The sequence below is a fragment of the Alexandromys fortis genome, unplaced genomic scaffold (assembly GCF_014885135.2).
Source record: "Alexandromys fortis isolate MF-2015 unplaced genomic scaffold, M_Fortis_MF-2015_v1.1 scaffold_77, whole genome shotgun sequence".
Taxonomy (NCBI): domain Eukaryota; kingdom Metazoa; phylum Chordata; class Mammalia; order Rodentia; family Cricetidae; genus Alexandromys; species Alexandromys fortis.
This window is the reverse complement of record NW_026067967.1, coordinates 6745458-6762428: the sequence shown is the minus strand read 5'-3', so window position 1 is coordinate 6762428 and position 16971 is coordinate 6745458. Positions and strand designations below refer to the sequence as shown.

General features: G+C 53.3%; 1 protein-coding gene across 3 annotated transcripts in view; it reads left to right on the top strand.

Annotated features, from left to right (window-relative positions):
• The window catches only part of Capn5 (calpain 5), a 55166-nt gene that overhangs the window by 35125 nt on the left and 3070 nt on the right, over window positions 1-16971 (top strand). For all 3 annotated transcript variants that reach the window (XM_050154522.1, XM_050154524.1, XM_050154523.1), the window contains exons 4-12: window positions 4941-5149; window positions 8764-8956; window positions 9844-10037; window positions 10464-10541; window positions 12362-12557; window positions 13157-13279; window positions 15073-15269; window positions 15971-16086; window positions 16502-16638. In XM_050154522.1, the coding sequence (XP_050010479.1) occupies window positions 4941-5149; window positions 8764-8956; window positions 9844-10037; window positions 10464-10541; window positions 12362-12557; window positions 13157-13279; window positions 15073-15269; window positions 15971-16086; window positions 16502-16638 (1443 nt within the window). The remainder of the gene's footprint in view (window positions 1-4940; window positions 5150-8763; window positions 8957-9843; window positions 10038-10463; window positions 10542-12361; window positions 12558-13156; window positions 13280-15072; window positions 15270-15970; window positions 16087-16501; window positions 16639-16971) is intronic.

Here is a 16971-nt window from a genome sequence, read left to right as displayed (position 1 = left end):
TGTCTCCCGAGTGCTGGGATTAAAGGCGTGCGCCTCCACTACCAAATACATTGGAGGTTATTGATGACTCTGGGAGGGAGCTTTTCTCAGGGGCTGTCTGCCTCCCCATCCCTAAGTTCTCAGACTGATGTGTCTGCAGATACCACAGCCCTCTACAGTGTGTGAAGTTCCTCATAGCCATCTGTTATCATTGTAACAGTCCTGTTGGAGGTGAGGGAAGGGAACTTAGAGGTCTCCCTGTGACCAGCATTCACGTTTTCCAGTCAGCTTTGGTGCTGGGCCAGGCCCTGTACTGGGTGCTGGGAATCCGAGGAGGAACCACGTTTGGCTGTAGCCCCATTAAGGAAATCCCTGGTGCTGGGGAGCCAGGGGCGCTGCCCAGCTGCCAAGGGTTAGCCTCTCGGGGATAAAGGAAGAAAGGTGCAGGTAGAGCCAGGCATACAGGATGTGCCTTGGGGCATCATGAGGTGTTGTGCAAGCCGGGCGATGGTGGCGCACGCCTTTAATCCCAGCACTCGGGAGGCAGAGGCAGGTGGATCTCTGTGAGTTCGAGACCAGCCTGGTCTACAGACCTAGTTCCAGGACAGGCTCCAAAGCCACAGAGAAACCCTGTCTCGAAAAACCAAAAAAAAAATAAAGAAGGTCTCTCTTTGATGTCTTTAGATAGAAAGCAGAAGATGCACCAAGCCTGGAAGTCCTGGCTGATATACATGGTTGCTCGTAGGACCAAANAAAAACCAAAAAAAAAAAAAAAAAAAAAAGAATGAGGTGTTGTGCAGTTGTAGTGGATTTTGGTGAAGCCTACAGAGAGGTGATGTTAGGGCAGGAGGTAAGGAGGTCAGCAGATACCCAGGTCATGCCCTGGCATCCCCGGTGACATGTAGGGATCACGGAGCATCCTTCAGAGCAGCCGCTCTCAGTCTTACCGCATCTTACGCCTCTCACCTCCCCACGTGAGTTCATCCGCCGATGCTGATGGGTACAAACCTAAAGGAGAAGGAATCGTTTGAAAGATATGGAGTTATAGGGCTGGAGAGATGACTCAATGGTTAAGAGAGCTTGTTGATCTTCCAGAGGACCTGAGTTCAGTTCCCAGTACCCATGTGGTGGCTCACAACCATCTGTACCCCCTGGCCTCTGCAGGCACCAGGCATGCAAGTACACAGAGACATACATACAGGCAACATACCCATACATGTTAACTTTTAAATATGTATAGTAAATATGTTTACTCTTGAAGTAATCCAAACAATGTTTGGAATCCAAAATTCTAGATTTGATGGGGGTTTTTTGGTATTTATATATTTGTTTTACTTGTTGAGCATTTTTAATCTGAAAACCCCAAACCCACAGATCCAAATTCCCAAATCTTCTTAACATCACGTCTGTGCTCAAAACATTTCAGATTTGGGGGTCTTGCTTTTCAGATTAGGGCTGCCTACCTTGAATCATTAAATACACAGAGCAGTCTCTTCTCCGTTTGCAAAGAGAAAAGTCCTTCATAACCGTGGCTCAGTGGCCTGTGCTGCTTTTCATTTTCTCTTGCAATTTATTTGTTGAAGAAACTAGGTCATTTGTTATGTGGATATCTCACTGGGTGGATTTTGCTGGCTGTGTCCTCATGGGGACGTTTGGCATGTTCTCTGGCTCCTGCGCTTCTGTAAGCCGGGATTTGTCCCAGTGGCTTGGAAAGATTCATGCAGAAGACACATCTTGTCCTCTTCTCTCTCTCTCTCTCTCTCTCTCTCTCTCTCTCTCTCTCTCTCTCTCTCTCTCCCTTTCCCTCTCCCTCTCTCTTTCTCTCTGTTAAGGGACCATTGTATAATGGTTCTCAGACAGGGTCTCATATATGAATCCCGCCTAGAACTTGGCATGCAGCCATGTGGAAATTTCTGGCCGTCTTTCCTCCACCTCGCAAATTCTGGGATGCCGGGCGTGAGAAACCACATCGGGATTATTTGGTGCTGGGGATCCAACCCAGGCTTCCTACATGTTAGGCAAGCACTCGCCAGTGAGCCACATTCCTAGCCCTTATTAGTCCCTTGAAACAGGGTCTAGCCCAGACAAGCCTAGAATTCATCTTCCTGTCTCAAACTCCCCAATCTCTGCCCTACAGCCCAGTGTGTCCATTAATTCTTCAATGGCTTCAGAATAAAAGGGACTGAATTTCATCCTTTCTTCCACACTATTGCCTGGGTCATGTCTTCAGACAGAGACCCCCCTCCCTTGCTGTGCAGAAAAAGGCGGGGTAATGCTTCATTCTCTCTCTTTGTATTTCCCATCTCGAGAAGTCGATTGCTTCGCTGTCCTTCTCTGGTAGTGGACCTCATGAGCTTGAATACGCTCACTGCTTAGGGCATGACAGTCCCTGCCTAAAGCTCAGGCCATCTATCTGTGGCAGCTTCCTGAGTCTTCTGGCCTAGATAGGGAGGCTGGGGACCTCCTTGACTGGTGATGTAGCCGGATGTGGCATCCGGGTAGATGTGCTGTCCCCTCCCACCCTCACTGCCCGCAGGCAGCACAGAGACCAAGCAGCAAAAGCTACTCTGAGCCCACCCTATGCCAATTCTAATGGCTGTGATGCAGGAGGGGAAACTGAGGCCACCAGGGATCCTGACTCTGGATCTCCGGCCCGGGAGCCTCATTATCTGCTTCTAGGACGACCGTGGGCTCAGGGCCAAACCCTGCTGTTGACTAATGATCCTCCCAGGTCCCGGCTTATCTCCCATGCCCTCTGAGGGCTCCTCCTCCTTCCATTGCTGTCCAGAACACCCAGTGCAGAGTCTCAGGGGAGGAGGCAGGCCCTCGGGGCATGGCTCTCGGCCGTTGGGTACCATTCTGTATCCCTGGGCAGTTTCTCTGGACCTCAGCTTACCCATCTGTGCAGTGGGATGACCCCACCTTGTATAGGCCCCATTTTTTTTTGTTTGTTTGTATTCAGTGTTCTGTCTTCAGAGAAAGCTAGGGAGACAATGCAAGGGGTTAGGACAGAGGTGAAAGCTCACAGAGTTGGGTGAAGGCAGAGGTAAAGAGGGGAAAGGAAGCAACTGGCGATACTGGACCATGCCTGGTTACAGACCTGGGCCCAGGTTGCTAAGCCCGTGTTGGAATCCTGCCTGTGGCAGTCTTGGCTAGCAACTTCCCGGGGCACCATCCTGCATAGCTTTGAGCTGGGGGGAACACAGTAGAAAGCCGTGTGCCTGGCACCTCGCAGGGCTCCTTCCAGAAGAGGGTGGTAGTGCTGCTCCCGGAGTTGGCATCTTCATCTCCCTGGAGACAGCTCTCCTTTGTGTGTGTCCCCGTTGATAGTGTAAGTTGTATAAACAACACATCCCAAAGGAGTGTGAGGGTGGAGGCTCCGACCAGCACAGCCTCTCGGTGAAGCTGCCGCTGTGTGCCAGCCCAGCCTGTGTGTCTGGGCGCTGCTGTCTGAACCAGGGTGGCTTTCTCCTAGAAGGAACTGCCTGTGCTCTGAGTGGGGCTCAGCCGTACTTTGTTCACACATGGTAGAGTGAGCTGGTTGTCCTGCCGTGGAGGGCTGAGTTGTCCCTCTTCCTGCCTGCCGCCTGCTGTCAGAGGACCTCTGTTTGTCCTCTTGTCCTTGGGGACACCTCTGCCAGCTCCTAGGACATTTCAGAGCTGTGGCTGGTGCCAGGGTACTCCCTAATCTCCCTCCCCTCCACACCATGGGCGCTTTTGTCCCTTCCTCTCCTGCCAGACTCAAAGCGTCTTGCGGGAATGTACTATGTCTGGGTCATCTTGGTCCTCAGTGTCTAGCACAGTCCAGGGCCCAGCCAGGAAAATAACTCATCTGTCAGTACACAGGCCTGGGTTTGAATCCCAGCCTCAAACCCAGTTCTACCTGCCTCCAAAGACCATGAGCTTTTATTGTTGTTTTCCTGACCCTGCGACTGGATCAACGACTTGCCCCCTCCGAGCATTAATTTTCTCACCTGTAAAGCCGAGATGGAGCCACTTTGAAAAGCACACTGACCTAGTCTGTGTCAGGTCCAAGCCCTGGAGTTTGCAAGACTCTCTATAAATACTAGATACTAGAGTCCCTAAGGGGTGTCTGTACGTTTATGCACGCCGTCAACATATGTCTAACACACGTGCACCTGGGCCAGGTGGATGTAAAGAAAGAAAATGGGAAGCTCTGTCCGCGGGGAAGCTCCGCCCACGGGAAGCTCCGCCCACGGGAGCTCCGCCCACGAATAAGCACTTCCCACGGGAAGCTCCGCCCACGCGTGCTAACACTGCAGATCTTATCGGACCTTGAACAACCAGCGCTACTGGGCAGTTGCTGTAATAACCCAGTGAAAGTATGGATTTTAGGGACGTGCTTGGCCCAGAGGCTGAGGGATGGGGTCCTTGTCTGGCCTAGAGTTAAGGCGGACTTCCTGGACAACAAAACGGCCACTGAAGGAGGAATTGTGAGGAATGAGGGCAAGGAGCTGGCCTGGGAGCCCAGAGCAGGTCAAGACGTGCGGCCGGGTGGGAGACCCCTTAGGAGAGTGACATCATTTGTCCGTTTGCTGCTGAGTGGGGACCAGGGTGGTTGTGGGTGTCAATGCCGTTCCAGTGACTGGGAGTCAGAGATGGTGAGGGGGCAGGGTGGCGCTGGTGGGAAGGCAGGAGCTGAGAGGACATGCTTAGGTGGAGAGGGAGACAGAGAGGAGTCTGGCTTGGCTGCTGGCTTCCAGCTGGGGCTGCCTGGATGGCTGGGGTGGACGGAACAGATGTGAGGGAGGCTTGTGGGGAGGGAAGCCTGAGTCTCTGACTGACAGATACGGAACCCAGGTCCCAAGACCAGAGTGCTGACAAGTCCCAGTGTCCATGCAGTGGTGGGCTGGAACCCAGCACTCCGTTTCTTTGGGGTCATTCACTGCCCTTCTCTCAGGAGTCAGATGCCTCTCAATGTCCTCATCTTGTCTCCCTAGGTCATCCCAGACTGGAAGGAGCAGGAATGGGACCCCGAGAAGCCTGATACTTATGCCGGCATCTTCCATTTCCACTTCTGGCGCTTCGGGGAGTGGGTGGACGTGGTCATCGACGACAGGCTGCCCACAGTCAACAACCAGCTCATTTACTGCCACTCCAACTCCAGAAATGAGTTCTGGTGTGCCCTGGTGGAGAAGGCCTATGCCAAGTAGGTGTGGCCAGGTGGGGTGGCCAGGTGGGTTGACCAGGCAGAGCTGTCTGGGTAGGATGACCAGGTGGAACTGTCTGGGTGGGTGAATCGGGTGGGTTGACCAGGTGGAGCTGTCTGGGTGGGTGAATCAGGTGGATTGACCAGGTGGAGCTATCTGGGTAAGATGACCAGGTGGGGTTGGCCAGGTAGAGTTGTCTGGGTGGGTTGACCAGGTGAGTTTACCAAGTGTAACTGTAGGTTTCTTGGTGGGTTGACCAGGTGGGGTTGTCTAGGTGGGTTAACCAGGTGGGTTGACCAGGTGGTGTTGTCTGGGTGGGTTGACCAGGTGGAACTGTCTGGGTGGGATGACCAGGTGGGTTGACCAGGTGGAGCTGTCTGGGTGGGTTGACCAGGTGGGTTGACCAGGTGGAGCTGTCTGGGTGGGATGACCAGGTGGGACTGTGGGTAGGATGATCAGGTGGGTTAACCAGGTGGAACTGTCTGGGTGGGATGACCAGGTGGGTTGACCAGGTGGATGGAGCTGTCTGGGCGGGATGACCAGACCGAGTTACCAAGCCAGTGTGGACTGTTGCTGGGCATCCTGGGCCATTAGGAAAGGCTCTGTCACAGAGAGGTGAGGGACTGGTGTCTACAGCATGGTCAGAGCCTTGGCCTGAGGACCCTACCTGCTAGGTCTGTTGGGGTGGAGTGGAGACCGAGACTATGAGGAGAGGAACTGGGAGCAGATGGGGCCCAGGCAGGCCTCATGCAGTGTTGGGTGCAGGGTTGACACTCAGGGTTAGTGTCAACACTTACCCTCAAGTGTGCATTGCCGAACTTCCCTGGGGCCTTTCCTGGTCTGGATGGCAGACTGTGGCCCAGATGCCTGTCCTCCTCTTGTAGGACCTGGTACAGAATGAGCAAGAGTGTGCTGAGGAGTGAGACATTTGGGGGCAGGAATGCCAGCTGGTTCCAGCCAGCATGGAAGACGTTTCTCCCTGGGTTCTCTTCCCAGGCCTTTGGGGAATGTGGGGGGGGGAGGGGTGACAGAAAGTGTGAGAGGAATCACAAGAGTCTGCATTCAAGAGCCTACATGGAAGAGAGAAAAGGAAAAACAAATTCAAAAGAAAAACACCTGAGAATTTAACCCTAAGAAAGCAGAGCCAGTCCCTTGGTGGCCAATGTGTTTTCACTGCCATTGGTGGGGCTGTGGTGGAAGACCTCCTGCTGGGTAAACAAGTGCTCCACCACTGAGCTACAGTTCCAGCTCTTAAGTTTTGTTTTTTTAAATAAAGTTTTATTGATTATATATATATATACACACACACACGCACATATACCCACACACATACACGGTACTTCTTGCTAAGCCACCAATTCATTGTTCAGTAACTACTGCCCACAATGCTGTCACCATTACCTACATCCAAAATCTCCCCCCCCACGCACACCCCAGCAGAAATTCTTCCCCGTCAATCAGTAACTCTGTTTTCTCTCCCTGAAGCCTGCAGAACTCTGTTCTTCTTGCCTATGAACCTATCTCTCCTGGGCACCTTGTATACAGGAAATCCTGCTAAATTTGTTTCTCTGGGTCTGGCTTCTTTTACTCAGCATGATATATATATGTGTGTGTGTGTGTGTGTGTGTGTATACATACATATACATATAGATTTATTTATTCATGTATTCTATGTGTGTGAGTGCTCTATCTTCATGCACACCAGAAGGAATCTGATCCCCTTACAGATGGCTGTGAGCCACCATATGGGGGCTGGGAACTGCACTCAGGACCTCTGGAAGAGCAGTCATGTGTTCTTAACCGCTGAGCCGTCATATTTCCAACGTCCGGCTATGTTGCCGTTTATTCCAGCACTTTCCGCTGGAGCTCTCAGTCATGCTTTACCTGTTTGCAGACAGACAGTTGGGCAGCGCCCCCCTCTCGGCTGCTGTGAACGGTGCCACTGTGATCATGGGTGTTCAGGTGTCAAGTCTCTGGTTTGATCCTTTTCCAGTGTTTCTCAGCAGTGGAACTTCTGGGTCATGTGACATTCAACGGGCCTCTTTAAGGAACTCTCCGTAGTGGCTGCACTATTTTATCTTTGCTTCTTTCTCTGTGTGTGTGTGTGTTATACTTAGGCACATTTTGTATATGTGCATACTTGTACACGCATGTGTAGATGTGTGCACACACGTGTGTATATTCGTGTATCTGTGTGTGGAGTCCTAAGGCTGGAAACATCCTGGCTTGCTCTTCCCCTTCACTCCCGAAGGCAGGGTCTCTCAGTCAAACCCAGAGCTCACTGATGCGGCTAGTCTTGCTAGCTAGCTTGCTCTCGGAATCCTGTCCCTCCCGCCAGGGCTGGAACTGCAGGTGGGCCCCCATTCCCGCTTGTGTTTACTCGGGTTCTGGGAATTTGAACTCTAGCCCGGACATTTTCCTGACAATTGCTGTAACCGGCAACCCCCCCCCCCACCTCAGTTCTTCTTCACTTTTTAAGTTGTGAAGCGAGCATATGCCTTTTTGAGCAAATCCAAAAAGTATCGGACAGTGAAGGCCATGTCCCTTTCTGCTTCAGGCAACGCGACCGTTAGCATCTGGGCCTCCAGCTACCTCTTTTATTCTCTGCACCCCGTTTCCTCTATCAAGGGCAGCTCTTTCGGGTATCATTTTGTTATTGTGAGACAGGCTCTCATGCAGGCTTTTCCCAGACTCACTGGGTAGCAGAAGCTGGCTTTGAACTCCTAGCCCCTGTGCTGAGGCTACAGGCCGGTGCTACCAGGCCAGCTTCTTTAACATCTCTGACGCGTTTTTGTTCACAGGCATTTACAAAGCGTGGCACTGTTTTGTGTGTCTATCTTTACCGTGCTGTGTTATCTCTCTGTTACTCATGCTCAGAGTCACTGTGTCATTACAGAGTAGATTCTTAATATCTTTTTAAAGTTCCCTCAGGGAACTGGTTACAGATCTCCCAATTCTGCACACAGTTATTTCATCTCTCCAGGCTAGAAGCTACTTTATGGAATTATTGCTTACCCCTCAAAACATAACTGGAATTTAGTGGTCCTGCATTTTCAGGCATAACAAGCAAACACTAGCATTTCTCTCTACCCCAAAGGTTCTTTTCCAACACTTTCTAGAATGTTCCAGAGCATAGGTACAGCATTTGTTGTTGTTGGTTTTTTTTAGGACTATTTTTGGTTGTCCACTTTTTTAAAAAAAATTTATTTATTATATATACAGTGGTCTGCCTGCATGTACACCTGCAGGCCAGAAGAGGGCACCAGATCTCATAGATGGCTGTGAGCCACCATGTGGTTGCTGGGACTTGAACTCAGGATCTCTGGAAGAACAGTCAGCACTCTTAACCTCTGAGACATCTCTCCAGCCCCAGCATTTGTTTTTAAAACCAATTCCTTATAGTTGTACATTTTTATTATTATGAATTATATAACTTACGCAGAATTGTTGGAAATCCAAGTCCTAGAGTGGTGGCTGGCTCAGCCCGACAGCCCGAGACTGGGAATGTAGACCTGAGCCCCATCGCTGGCTGTGCTGTGGCTTGCTGTGAGACCGTAGCAGTTGGCTCTATTTCTGAGCTTCAACTGGGAACCCCCTGCCTGTCGTTCCCCAGGCTGGCAGGCTGTTACCAGGCCCTGGACGGCGGCAACACGGCAGATGCACTAGTAGATTTTACCGGCGGTGTTTCCGAACCCATTGACCTGACCGAGGGGGACTTTGCCAACGACGAGGCCAAGAGGAATCACCTCTTTGAACGGGTGTTGAAGGTGCACAGCAGAGGTGGCCTCATCAGTGCCTCCATCAAGGTAGGAGCGCAGAGTACACCCGAGTGGGGCCGAGCCTGGACCCAGGCATCACACCGACCCTTGACCCCATGGCTGACATTCTTGGAGAGCACAGCTCCCCTTCCATGGTGCCGAGCAGCGATTCAAGTCCAGCCTTAACCCCCTGCACTATGCAACGCTCCTAACACCCTTTAGACTCCCTCAGACTCCTTTGGGTGCTTGCGTCCCTGCCTCTGAGGCACATTGTCAAGGCAAACGGTGTCAAAGCTAAGGGCATCTGGAAGGGGGCAGCAAGTCCTTGAGGCAGGTAGCCTGAAGCCGGTCTTCAAGGGCCCTGTGTTCGGTCACTGCTGGGAGATAGGTGGGTGCATTGGAGTCAGGGTTTGAAACTGTGGTACCGTGAGCCTGGCCGGCTGACTCTCTAGATACATGGAGCCTTGGTTTGCGGTATCTGCTGAGTTCCCTGGAGTAAATACTGCTGTCAAGGTCAGTTTCCTATTGCCCATGTTTTCACAAGCAGCTCTTAAAGTTTCCGAGTGTTACCACCAGGCATGGTCCCGCACATCTGTAATCCCAGTACTTGGAACCTGGGAGGCAGAGGCAGGAGAGTTGCTCCAAGTTCAAAGTCAGCCGAATCCGCAAAGAGAATTCTAGGTCACTCAGGCCTATGCATTGAGACTTGAAGAATTCTAAATATATAGCCGTCGGCTTCACTGGGGCAAGTTGGCACCAACATACTCTGGGATGGCCTCTGCAGGTGGTTGGTCCCCTGGGGTTTCGAACCTTAGCAAAGTCAGTTCCGTGTCTGTGCAGCTGCAGTTCCCACCTCTACCTGAAGGGGGCATTGTGGCTCCTTAGCTTGGATTCCAGTGTGGCCCTCCTGTCTGAGATCCTTTGTCCTCCTGCAGGCTGTGACGGCAGCTGACATGGAAGCCCGCCTGGCATGTGGCCTGGTGAAGGGCCACGCGTATGCCATCACGGATGTACGCAAGGTGCGCCTGGGCCATGGCCTGCTGGCCTTCTTCAAGTCAGAGAAGCTGGACATGATCCGCCTGAGGAACCCCTGGGGCGAGCGGGAGTGGAATGGTCCCTGGAGCGACACGTGAGGCCCGGGGTTGGGGTGGGTACCGGCACAGAGGCCAGGACGCAATGTGACACTGGACTGGGGGTGGGGTCATCAAGGACAGTGGCCTGGAGAAGGTGCGCTGACCTTGACCTGTGGGGTCGCAGAGGCCAGTGTGACACAGACAAGAGTGGGGAGGGAGGCCATTAGCTCCCCAAATGCTCTGTACTTGGCCAGTGGTCCCGAGGGGTCGGAGCACCTCCTCCCAGCTTTTCTCCTTGGCTTGGTAGCCCTGGCAGGAAGACAGATCACAGTCTCCAGTGGGAGGAATGGAGGCTTGTTGGAACTGGGTGGGGCGTGACTTTCAGCTTCCCTAACCACGATGCTTGGTCCAACGCTGTGTCTTGGGGAGGTGGCCCTGGCAGGCCACTCCTCTTAACCTGTGTCCTGATGCTCACATCCCAGCTCGGAGGAGTGGAAGAAAGTGAGCAAGGGTGAGCGGGAGAAGATGGGCGTGACCGTGCAAGACGACGGCGAGTTTTGGTGAGCGTTCTCTCATCCCGAGTTTGGGCTGACCGGGAACCGTGTGACAGGCCGTCAGAAGCCGGGGCTCCATCATCATCAGTTTGCTCTGTGGCCACCTCTCCAACCTGTTCCCCACTCTGTAAGACGGGTCCTTGTACCCCGTGTCCTCTCTGCACACCTGAGGGACACTGGAACTCTTTCCACTCCCAGGCTAGTCCTAGCAAGCAAGCCACAGGGCCAGCAGACGGTCACCTCAGGACAGCCATCTCCTTCATCCAACTTCCTGCCTCTGTCCCTAGCATTGGTCTCCCTGTGTCTACCCTGCACCCATCCCAGGTCCATCACCCACCACATCCAATCGTCTGTAGCTATTCCCTTCCTCTTTCCCCTGCATCCATTCCTCTGTGCCCATCTCTGTGTCTGTCTCACATTCCCTGCACCCATTTGCTAAAAACCTATTCCCTAAATCTGTCCGTCTGAACCCAACACCCTGTACCCATCCCTCACATCCACTCTCTCCATCCATCCTATTTATGTATCCTGTGCACCTACTCAACCCCCTGCACCCATTCATTCTTCTGTAGTTGTCCCGTTATCTGTCTCTGTACCTGTTCATCCTGTAAATCCAGCCATCCCTGTATCCATCCCCTCCTCTGACCCCCATGCCTGTTCATTCCCCTGTATCCATCCCCTCCTCTGCACCCCAATACCTGTTCATTTTCCTGTATCCATTTCTTCTTTTGCACACATCCCTCTTCTTGTATCCCTTGAACTCATTCATTCCCTTACAGTCCTCCCTTGAATCCATTCCACCAGCCGTCTGGACTCTGTTCTGGTGCAATGCTGTTCTTCACAGCACACTTGATAAGAGATTCAGCCACCTATGGGAGGAGAAGGTACAGGGTACCGTGTGTGAGGTAGATACTACACAGAGCCCAGGACAACCAGGATCAGATGTCAGTGATACTAGCATCCTAATGAAGCCACTTTTGCCGTGTGGGTGAGGGCTATGCAGGACCTCCAGTCTGCACTGCTGTGGACACAGTCCGCTGTGGAGTGCAGTCTGACTCGGGAGTCAGATGACTTAAAACAGTAACATGGCTTCTCCATGGAAATGGGCTGCTTTTATCAAGTCCCTTCTCATGCATATTCATGCCGTGCACCTCAAGGCCTGACCCATGCTCCTCATGCAGCTTCTTCGGCCAGTCGGAGCCCGTGTGCTTAGTCCTTAGACTCAGGGTGTCCTTACTGAGCGCCAAGAGTGTGCTAGGCTCCTCAAGGTGTGCCTGGCTTCTGCCTGGAAGTAGGGATGGGGGTGTCTTGATTCAGGCCTGACAGCCGCCATGAAAGATAATGGGTAGCGACAGTTTATACCTGATGTTCATGGGTGGTGAGAAGGCACTGTCCATCAGACCAGACAGCCTCACTTCCATCTCTGGGATCCACACAGTAGAAGGAGAGAAACAGCTCCCCTAGGCTGGCCCAGACCGCCTTGCATGCCATGCACACCTGTAACTGCCTCCCAATGATCAGTACTTAACCCAGCAGTATGATATTAAGATGCGCACACTGTTGTCAACACGTAAAACGCCCTCACAGCCAGCACGCCAGCTGCTCTTTGTGTTGGTAACAATGTTGCACCCTTTCATTTTGCTCAATCCCCTGCCGGCCCTGTGAGGCAGGCAACTGTTGCTAGGCTCATCCCGGCTTTACAAATGAGGAAATTGAGGCCCGAGAGAGATTTGGGGTCTTGGTAGTATTGTGTCTAACTTGCTTCTGTGGAGCTGTGGTTAAGGGCATTGTGGGGTTCACCGGGCTCCGTGCCTTCCTGCACACAGGATGACCTTCGAGGATGTGTGCCGGTACTTTACCGACATCATTAAGTGCCGCCTACTTAACACATCCTACCTGAGCATCCATAAGACGTGGGAGGAGGCCCGGCTGCGTGGTGCCTGGACGAGGCATGAGGACCCGCAGCAGAACCGCAGTGGAGGCTGCATCAACCATAAGGACACTTTCTTCCAGAACCCTCAGGTGGGCATGTGCAAGGACCACCCCATCCCACCCTGCAGCAGCTGTGAGACCTGACCCCTGCCCAGCCAGGGGCCCTTGCATCCCTCAGGAATGACCCTGACTGTCTCTGGGCCTCATTATGACGATCTGTGCAGTGAGGGCCCAGTGGACACCGTCTGGGGTCATGACGTCCCAATCTTACTGTCTGTACTGCGTGTGGTCACAATGAGGACACTGGCTTTCGGGGACTTGGCTGTTCCCAGGAAATGTCGCCAGGTTGTGCCCGCCATGGGGAGTCTCCCCAGCAGCTTCTTCGGCCAGCCAGAGCCCATGTGCTTAGTCCTTAGACTCAGGGTGTCCTTACTGAGCGCCAAGAGTGTGCTAGGCTCTGAGGTGAGCACTTACCACCATTGAGGTCTCCCAGTCTTCGGGTGGGGCAGTCACTGTATAAGTTAATAGGTTCATATCCCAGATTGGGGGCTGATTTGGAGAGCTGATGGGGTGGCCCAAGCTCATGCCACCAACATGGCTTAGGCTTAGTCCCGGAGTCCAGGCTCTTGGGAGCACGGGAGGTTGACCCCGGCCCCACCATGGGTCTCTTTTCATGGCCACACCTGCAGTACATATTTGAAGTCAAGAAGCCAGAAGATGAAGTTCTGATCTGCATTCAGCAGCGGCCCAAGCGGTCAACTCGCCGAGAGGGCAAAGGCGAGAACCTGGCCATCGGCTTCGACATCTATAAGGTGAGACATGCAGCCAGCGGGACTTGTGGTGAGGGATGCCGGCTGTTGTGTGCCTGCTGGCCTTGTTGCTGGCCCTGCTGCCCTCTTAGGGCTGAGCTTTTCCTCTCCTGCAGCCTCTTTTGGGTTGGAAGCTTTGTAACCTCTTGGGCTGCCAAGTAGGCGACCTTGTGCAGAAATAGGTAGACTCAGCTCTGGCCACTCCCCTTGGCTTATTGTCCTTCACTTGTGATGCTTAGTATGGGGGGACAATTGGCATGACAGGTCCCCACACATGTGCCAGCTCTTGAGAACCTACTGAACCCACACAGGTGTGAGATACTGGTGCATGTGTGGTCTCCAGCCTGTAGTGGTGATGACAAGACTGTTTACCCATCCCTTGTGCTGGCTTATGCGTAGTGTGTTGACGTGTTGTGACACTTGGTGTCATGTCATGGCTTGCATCGATTTGACTGTAGTGTACAAGATGGTATGGGATCCACGATTGTCTAGGATGTGCTGGCAGCTGGTGGTGTCATTTCATGGATTTGGGCTGGGAGTTAGGCACGTCTTGGTAAGTTGGCCTCCCAAACTACAAAGATAAGTTCTGAGACTCCCAGTGGGTGTGCCAATCTGCAGATAACACCACACCACGGCCACAGGGAAGACAGCTCGTGAGCGGCTAATCTGTAGGTCCAGAACACGGTACAGATGCACTGGCCAGACAAGGGGCTCATGTCCCGGATTGAGGAAAGTGAACCGCTGCAGGATTTCAGCACTTCTGAAACCGAAGCTGTATAAATTATCTCTGCGTTTTCCTTTTGCTGTTTTCAGAGCGTGGTTGATTGTAGGTAACTAAAATCGTGGAACTGCGGATACGCAGGGGTGGGGATCGGGGATGAGAGCCCTTGATCCCTTTGTGACCGAACTGCAGGGTCAGGCAGGGTGTGGTGGCACATGCCCGTAATCCCAGCACTTAGGAGGCAGAGGCAGGAGGAGCAGGAGCCCCCGGACAATCTTAATGACAAAGTGAATTGAAGAGACTTTGTCTCAAAGGCATAAAAAAAAAAAAAAAAAAAAAAAAACCAAGAGAAGAGTAGTCTAAGACCTGCAACCTGGTGACATCGTCACTAGATTATCCTCGCTGTGAGGAGAAGGGTCCACTCCAGTGGTCATCGCCACCCAATCCAGTCACCCTTCCGTGGGGGGGGCCGGCAGAGCGTCAGTCGGTGTGAAGCAAGAAGAAATTCCAGTTCAGCACAACTCAGTAGCGGGTGCTGCTTCAAACTCTGAGAGTATGACAGCGGGTGGTTGATTTCAGGTGTGTGTATGTGATCTCCCAGCGCAATCTGGGGAAAAGTTTCCTGGTGGCAATTAACTCAATCCTGTGTGCACAATAAAGGATAAGGCGTGACTGCATGTGACATCTTCCATAAAGACAGGCTCTATGGATTGGCTACATGTGACATCTTAAGTCTGTGGGAGGGCTTGGTGTGGTCTTGGTCACACAGGTAGTGCAGGGGTCAGCAGGCTGTAACTGTCTTCACTCCCAGCCTCCTGGGTGGAGGACAGGTTATACATTCCTCCCTGTGAGCGTGACATTACTGGCTTCCCTGGTGTTTATCTGTGAGCACAAGGACCTCTGTGCTTCTTCACCCTTCTCCTCTGCCCTAGCCAAACACTGACCTGATTTTGTCTTCCTAGATTCTCTAGTTCTGAACATTCCCAATCCATGATCCTTTCATGGTGGCCAGCAGGAGGTGGGGTAGACTCGCATGTGGCCTGCGTGCGGCCCATCTCCTCCTGTCTCCACACAGGTGGAAGAGAACCGCCAGTACCGTATGCACAGCCTGCAGCACAAGGCCGCCAGCTCCATCTACATCAACTCGCGTAGCGTCTTCCTGCGGACGGAGCAGCCCGAGGGACGCTACGTCATCATCCCCACCACCTTCGAGCCGGGCCACACTGGCGAGTTCCTGCTCCGAGTCTTCACAGACGTCCCCTCCAACTGCCGGTGCGGTGCGCGGGGACGAGAGCTGGTGACCCCACAGTCCATGCTGGGCCTGGTGGAATCTGCAGCTCTAGCCTGTCTGTGTCTGCTCAAGGCTCGGTACCCGGGCATCAGCATCCTCAGAGATAGGCATCCCTTGCCTCTCTCCTCCCCTGCTTGCCTGCCCAGCTTCTATTGGTCTTGACTGGGAGCAGCGACTCAGTTTATAAAGTTGCTTTCGCTTATTTTGTTTATCCTCTCACACCCCAAATGGGAGGCCTAACCACTCCATCTCATAGATGAAAGTAGGGACCAACTCTAGAAAGAGGGTCTGACACCCTCAGACCCTGTCTGTCTGTGTTAGTATGGGTGGAGTCACCCACCCAGCTGGATTGTCACCCCTGTCCCATGGAGACTGGCTATGGGGGGCAATGGGGGCTGCTAAACCCATTTTGAGGATGTAGAATAATATCTATAATGCCCAACAGGAGGATGTGGCATGCAGGAAGTGCTCAGTGCACTGTGGTCCATGAGGAGGATGGGACCCTGCTGGGGTAGGGGTACAGGGGGGACAGAGAGGCTGGAAGCCCGTGGCAGTGGATGGTTGGGTCTGCTATGAGGTTTGGCTTAGGATTAAGTGAATGTCTGCAGTAAGTACTGCTCCTGACTTTGAACCCGTCTTCTTATCTTCCTGCCATCTGCTCCCCCGCCTCACCCTGTATCAGGGAGCTGCGCCTGGATGAGCCCCCTCGTACCTGTTGGAGCTCCCTGTGTGGCTACCCTCAGCAAGTGACCCAGGTCCATGTCCTAGGGGCTGCTGGCCTCAAGGATTCCCCGACAGGTGAGCTCATCCAGAGATTACCTCAGGCCCTGCCTCCTTCCACACAGACCCCAGCCTCCTGAGACCCCAGCACCTACAGAACTCACTCTGCAGGCCCAGCCATCCAGGAGGTGACGTGGGCTTCCAGAGAGGCCCACCTCCTCCTACCTCAGATAGCACTGGGGGTTCAGGAAGGCTTCCCGGGGAGCAGACCTTTCTCTAGGCCAAGGTGTGAAATCTGTAAGAAGGAGTGGGCCAGGACTGCAGGCCAGAGGCCACTTCCATGCCTCCCTTCTCCTGTCTGGAAGGTGGCTCAGGCTCCTGTCTCCCTTCCCCATTGTGACTAAAACCAGATTAGCTGGTCCCCTCCCAGACACCCGTCCCGTTGGGCTCTGCCCAGCTCTGTCCTCAGCCCAGCTCCTCATCTTTTCTCCAGGGGCAAACTCATACGTGATCATTAAGTGTGAGGGTGAGAAGGTCCGCTCGGCCGTGCAGAGAGGGACCTCGACCCCGGAATACAATGTGAAAGGCGTCTTCTATCGCAAGAAGCTGGCTCAGCCTATCACCGTGCAGGTAAGGTCCATCCTGTTCCCTCCCGCGGTCTTGTCCCGCCCGCTCCCGATCTCCACCCCCAGCCAGTCTGGGTCTGAGAGGCAGCAAGGCTGGTCTCCCAGCTGGCGTCAGTGGTCCAAGCCTTGGCCACTACTCCTCAGTGCTCCCACCAAGTGTCACTTGGGAAAGTGATACTGAGATCACGTGTGACTTGTGGCTGTTTCCAAAGAGGCCTGAGGAGGGAATCCGAATGCCAGTGTCCTTGGGCACAGCTCCTTTCTCTCAGGACGCCTTCGGTCCCCCAAGCCCAGAGCAGCCTCTCTCTGGGCGAGAAACCATCTGTAAACAAATGTG